This window comes from Brachypodium distachyon, chromosome 5 (assembly GCF_000005505.3).
Source record: "Brachypodium distachyon strain Bd21 chromosome 5, Brachypodium_distachyon_v3.0, whole genome shotgun sequence".
Taxonomy (NCBI): domain Eukaryota; kingdom Viridiplantae; phylum Streptophyta; class Magnoliopsida; order Poales; family Poaceae; genus Brachypodium; species Brachypodium distachyon.
In genome coordinates, this window is record NC_016135.3 from 3,172,410 (window position 1) to 3,179,249 (window position 6,840).

The 6,840-nt window shown below is 47.9% G+C and overlaps 1 protein-coding gene across 1 annotated transcript; it reads left to right on the forward strand.

The window, feature by feature from the left end:
• The first annotated feature begins 206 nt into the window (after positions 1-206).
• Positions 207-1,808, forward strand: LOC100823430 (berberine bridge enzyme-like 18). The gene has a single exon (XM_003580970.4). The coding sequence runs from the start codon at positions 207-209 to the stop codon at positions 1,806-1,808; it is 1,602 nt and encodes a 533-aa protein (XP_003581018.1).
• Positions 1,809-6,840: the final 5,032 nt, after the last annotated feature.

Genomic DNA, 6,840 nt, shown 5'->3' on the forward strand with positions numbered 1-6,840 from the left:
ATTTTTGACAGCAAGGAACCTCTTTATTTCGATTATAAGGAAAGAAATGAAAGGCAATCAATTTGTGACATTAAATGCCTACCTGATTTATGAGAGGATAATTAGTCCCGCACGGGCTATATATACACGTACGTCAATCGAGCAAAGATGAACAAAAGCTGGCAGCCAGCTAGTGTAGGAAGCTTCGCTATCTCAATCGATCGAAAATGGCACGCACGGGCCGGCTAGCAGCACTAGTCGTCAGCTGCATCTTCCTCCTGTACTACGTTGCCGCCCCGTCCATGGCGTCCGGCGCCGGCTTCCTCCAGTGCCTCAAGACAAGCATCCCCAGCAATCTCGTGCTCACGCGAGGCTCTCCCTCGTTCGAGCCGGTCCTGGTCTCCTCCATCCGGAACGCCGAGCAGCTGGGTCCGGCGAAGGCGAATCCCCCGCTGTCCATCGTGACCCCGACCAACTACTCCCACGTCCAGTCCGCCGTGCGCTGCTCCGCCCGGCACGGCGTGCGGCTCCGCGTGCGCAGCGGCGGCCACGACTACGAGGGCCTCTCCTACCGCTCCACCTTCACCCACGACCACGAGCCCTTCGCCGTGGTCGATCTCTTCAACCTCCGGCATATCATGGTCGACTCGGTCACGCCGACGCCCATGGCCTATGTCCAGTCCGGCGCGACCCTCGGAGAGCTCTACTACGCCATCGGCAAGCAGGACCCGAAGCTGGCGTTCCCGGCCGGCTTGTGCCCGACCATCGGCGTGGGCGGGCACTTGAGCGGCGGCGGGATCGGTCTCATGATGCGCAAGTACGGGATCTCTGCCGACAACGTCATCCACGCCACCATTGTTGATGCAGCCGGGAACTTGCTTGAGGGCAGGGAGGCCATGGGAGAGGACCTGTTCTGGGCCATCCGTGGCGGCGGCGGCGGGAGCTTCGGGATCGTGTTATTATGGCAGGTCCAGCTGTCCCCGGTCCCACCCAAGGTCGTCTTCTTCCAGGTGGCCAAGACTATGGCGCAGGGCGCCGCGAGACTCGTGAGCAAGTGGCAGACGGTGGCCCCGGCGCTCCCCGACGACCTCAGCTTGCGGGTGCTCGTCGTGAACCGGACGGTCAGATTCCAGGGCCTCTACATCGGAGACGGCGGCTGCCACGAAGCGCTCAAGATAATGACCCAGAGGTTCCCGGAGCTGGGAGCCACGGCCAACGACTGCCGGGAGATGAGCTGGCTGGAGTCCACGGCGTACGTATACTTCGGCCAGTTCGGCAATGCCAGCACGCCCGTCGAGGCGCTGCTGAACCGGACGTTTCCCGTGGGCTCGTTTCTGAAGCACAAGTCGGACTATGTGAAGACGCCCATCCCGGAGGCGTCGTGGGAGAAGATCCTGTCCTGGCCCTTTGGGGGAGCCACGGACGGGCAGCTCATGCTAGAGCCGCATGGCGGGAGTATGGGTGCCGCCTTTAAGGATTTCGAGACGCCCGGGCCCGGGCCCTACCCGCACCGACGCGGCGTGCTCTACAACATCCACTACATCGAGGTGTATTCAGAGAACCTGAGCACCAACCCGCCGAGCTGGATCACGGGGCTCTATGATTTCATGGAGCCGCTGGTGAGCAGCAACCCGAGGAGCGCGTACGTCAACTACCGGGATCTCGACATCGGCGTCAACAAGGACGGCGTGGCGAGCTACGAGAGCGCCAAGGTGTGGGGGGAGAGGTACTTCGGGGCGGCCAACTTCGAGAGGCTCGCGAGAATCAAGGCCAAGGTCGATCCGAAGAACCACTTCCGCCATGAGCAGAGCGTGCCGCTGATCTTCTAAATTAGCTAGACTCTGTTTTCTTTTTCTCTTTTACCCATCTCTCTGTCATCCTGTAGTATAAATAAATGAAAGATGTTTGTGAAAATCTAAGAAAATCTAGAAATCTACCGTTTGATATTCCGATGTTTTTCGAACACAATAAATTAACGGGGCGCCCCAGCGGGGATGAGCCGTGGCAGTGCCACCTTTCAAATTGCCCATCAGAACTGGCAAGGTCCACCTTGAGCCGCCGGATTTCGTCGGGCTTGGATCAGCCAGATCGCCTCAAGGGAAGGGGGGAGAGCGGCGGCGCGTGAATCGCCGTGAGGGGAGGGAGGCGTGTGCGTCCCCGCATGATTCAGGGAGGCGAGAATGGCGGTGCCGAGGGGCTGCGGGTGCGGCGACGCGGGGAGGGAAATTAAGGGGGAGGCAGCGGCGCACAAGGAGCAGTGAGAAAGGGAGGCGGCGTGCAAGAGGCGGAGAGAGAAAAAAGGAATGAGGAGGAGGAGGGGCATGTGGTTCATCCGCCCGGGGCGGTTAACCTCTAAAGAGGTTTCTCACGCCGTTGGTGTTACAAATATTGGTGCTTGCAGTCTTTGTTAGATCAATGGGGCTCTCTGCCCCTGTTTCATTCAAAAGAACGAAACGACATGGTGTCCATCTGTCTCAGCAGGGGGTTCCAACATAAGTTTTCCGGCCTATGGCCATAATTAATGCTACAGTATACAGCATAGCACAGAAAAGTTCCAAACACCTTTAAAAGGCAGATATTATAGAACATAGATCCACTGGGGAGAAACTAGTAGGGTTGACAATAAACTGAAGTAGACTTGGAGCTTAAAGGCATCATCATCTTGAATGTTCATCACCAAAATCCCTTGGCTGGCGTAAGCATCGAGGCGTCCATGGTAAGCATCGATATCGCCCTGCGTTTCTTCAGCCCGGGAGAAGCCTTGGGATCTTGGCCTATTTGCCCTCTAGCTGTAGAAGAATACGTTCCAGCGCATCCTGGTTTGCGATTGAGCATAGCACTTTCCATGATCGAAGGTGTTGCGGGACCATGCACCATACCACCTGCATAGAAGACCAGGATGTTGAACCAAAAAATAGATTATTACGACATTTCCAAAAGAGACAAAAGTATCGGTAGTCATGTTAATCACTTCATTAGTTTTGTTTCCCATCCAAAAGGAAGATGGATGTTCCAGGCTAGAGCCTAAATTTTTATTAAGTAAGGAACTCATGGGGCCCCAGATAAGTTTTGTATTCACAGCATAATAGACATGTGAGGTCACCCACTTGTTGGCGTTTAACCAGGTTGTCTCTAGCGAGAATTTTGTTATGGCTAAGTAACCAAAATTAGGTTTTGATCCTGGGGGTATATGGAGTTTCCAAACTGTGACTGAATGAACACTGGTGTAATTCCTCTAAAATTAACTACAACATATAATGAGTTGGTGGTATAAACTCCTTTACTGTCCAGCTTCCACGCCATTTGGTCTGGCTCATCAGAGAGGACAGTAGAAGAGATCAAGGCCACCAGTTCATGCCATAGTTGCATGACATGAGGGGTGAAACATCTCCTAAAGGTGAGTTTGATGTTCACTCCATCCCAAATCTCAGCCACAGACTTGTGGTGTTCATTGCAAATGAAATAAATATCCCAGTATTGTATAGCAAGGCTAGAGCCCCCTATCCATTGATCCTCCCAGAACTTAATAGTATTCCCATTCCCAACTTTCCACAAATAACCCCTTTTTGCAGCTTGTGCAGCTCAGAGCACTCCTTTCCAGAAAGGGGATGCAAAGGTATCAGAACAGGCAAAGATGTTTGGGGAGGTAGCATCATATTTTATATCAACGATTCTTTTCCAAAGTTTGTGGGTATCTAGATGGTATCTCTTGATCCAATTGGCCAGTAGATACACATTAAGATCCATCAAGCTGGGAATGCCTAAACCCCCAAAAGCTTGCTTCGTTGAGACTAATTCCAAGTTGGCAAGATGGTATTTGACATGCCCCTCATAGTTATCCCAAAGGTAGTGATCCATCTGAGAGTTGATTTCTTTAATGGCCTACTTAGGTAACTTGATAATGGACAATAGGTAAATAGGTATACTAGTAAGGAAGGATCTAATCAAAGTTAATCTTCCTCCATAAGAGAGGAGTCTTCCTCTCCCGCCAGCCACTCTCTTAATCACTCTGTCTACCACTGGCTAGAGATCTTCCTTTTTCAGTTTACAGAAGTGGAGTGGTACACCAAGGCATTTCATGGGCCATTTTTCCAGTTTGCATCCTAAGGTTTGGGCAAAAGGATTAATTGCCTCATCATCTAGGTGGATAGAATAGAGATCACTTTTATGGAAGTTTATCCTCATTCCAGACATTTGCTCAAAAAGGGATAAGAACCATTTCAGATTTTTTTGCTTTATGGAGATCATTATCAACAAACAGGAGGGTGTCATCTGCATATTGCAAACAAACTACCCCTGCTTGCTGTGTAGAGGGCATCAGGCCAAATATAAGGTTCATTGCAATAGCCTTAGAGAGGATTTTTTGTAAAGAGATCAGCTACAAATATTGAAAAGAATTAGGGACAGAGGATCCCCATGCCTGAGCCGTCAGCTAGTTTCGAAAAAATTACGGTCAGTGTCATTAAGTCAGACACCAATAGATCCTCTGAGGAGGATGCAATCCATCCAGCCTAGCCATTTGGGGTGGAAACCCCTCTAATGGAGAATATTTCTAAGAAATCCAATATCAACTCTATCATAAGCCTTTTCGTAGTCTAACTTACGAACCAGGCTAGGGGTTTTATTAGCATGCACATCATGGATGATTTCATGGGCGGTTACAACACTTTCAAGTATATATCTGCCTTTTAGGAAATAGTTTGGTTGGAACTAATGATTCTGTTAGCACAAGGGCTAATTCTATTGGTGCAAGCCTTAGAGAAGATTTTACAACTTTGGTCTGTATTTCTTGATGCTAGTTGCATCAGCTTTCTTAGGGATAACGGTGATCATGGAGTAATTCAGTCTGTACAGATCCAGTTTGCCATCCCAAAAGCAGTTAAAAAGTGCCAGAAGATCTGTCTTGATAGTTTCCCAAAATTTCTGATAGAACAGAAAGGGAAAGCCATCAGGGCCAGGTGCTCTTTCAGCATAAGAGATGAAGACAGCATAATGGATTTCATCCATATAGAATTTCTGGGTAAGGAGGGAATTTTCCTCTATAGAGATTTTTTCCTCCTCATCCCAGAAATCTTGGCTAAGAGAAATGTCAGTGGTTTTCTTAGAGTTAAATAGAGATATGTAAAGCTACCGCAATCTCCAGCATCCCCTTGTTATCATGAACAGGACCATGATCACCCTCTAAAGAGAGGATCCTTTTTTTTTCTTTTCCTCTGGTTTGCCAAAGCATGTTAATATCTAGTGTTTTTATCCCCTTCAAGGATATCTCTCTCCCTAGATCTTTGTCTTACCTTAATTTCTTCCTTATACCAGATGAGATTAAGCTCATTTCTCAACTCTCTCGGTCTGTGGTGTTCTTCAGGGATGAGAGACTGTGTTCCAGCCATAATGTCCAGACAAGTGTATTCGGCCGTGAGAGCCTGGTTGAGTTTCTTTTGTGCAGATTCAGCATTAGCATTCCATCCTCTAAGAAATTTCCTCAGCCTTCTAATCTTGAATTGCCAGATTTCCAGAGGGTCAGTGCAGGGGCAAGGCAAATTCCAGTTTGAAATCATCACCTGCCTAAAATTATCAATCTCCAACTACCATTTTTCAAATCTGAAAGGTTTTTTCGAGGTGGGGTACCACAACCTAGATCTAGAAGTAGAGGCGTGTGATCATTGATCATTGACCTAGTCATTGAATTTAGTGGCCCAACCCTGATGGATGTTGCCATTATTCTTATGAGAGGTAAACCTCACGAGATTAAAATCTCTCCCACTACAGTGGGCAGACTAGTATGATAAAATAAGTTCTGGAGTTCATCAAGGAATTCTTGCTTGTGTTCATCATAGCTAGAGCCATAGACAGACACAAAATTCCAACATAAGCCATCAACTTTATTTTTCACCGAACCACATAATAAGATTTAATATCCCAAGAGATAACATCATAAATGTCAGAATTGACACCAACTAAAATCCCCCAGCAGTGCCAACAGCAGGGAGCCAGTTCCATAAGAAATTACCATAGTTAGTAAGGGATTCTAGGAATTGGGGTGTGAACTCAGTTTTTTTTGTTTCAAACAGATCAATGAGACGGGGGAGTTTTTGCCTGAAAATATCCTTAACTCTGGACACTTTGGTGGGGGTTATTAAGACCCCTAACATTCCAGAAGAGACTTATCATAGAATTTCTTTTTAGATTTATTCTTGCCTCTACCACTCCTTCTCACTGACCTAGCTAGGGCAAGGTCAACGTAATCTTCCTCTGTAGACTCCCCAGCCACAGAGATAGATTCATCATCACTATTAATGGAGTGTAGCCAACTATTATCAATTAATTCATTTTCAATAGGAAGAAACATGTCAAGGTGATCAATATGAAAGTTAAGCATTCTCTGTGTTTCTAACTGTTTTAGAAGAGCCACATTATCATGAACAATAGCAAGGGTAGGCACCAAACAAATACCAACAGAGTGAGCATGCTGAATTAAGCTACTGCTAGAGCAGGAAGCAAATGAGTGTTTCAAAATACCATTTTAAGATTTTCCCATCACTTTAGCCTCCTTAATTTCTTGAGCCCTGGCCATTATGCTTTTACCATCTTTGTGGAATTCTCTGACTCATTCTTGTTGGTTGGAGAGGTCCCCATTTCTTGGAAGGCTTCCGAGGAGAGGTGAAGGAGGTGGTCATCTGCACCGCTTTGCTGGGGGTGGCTTGCTTGTCATTGCCCACATCCAGGTATATGGCTTCCAGGTTGTTAAATAAGTCAGGGAGAGTGGTATCCACTAGAGGGTCTTTCTCCCCCATGGGAACAATTGCAAGAGAGTCATAAACTACGGTTTCTATCTCCATGGGGTCTTCTTTCATGTCTACAGCC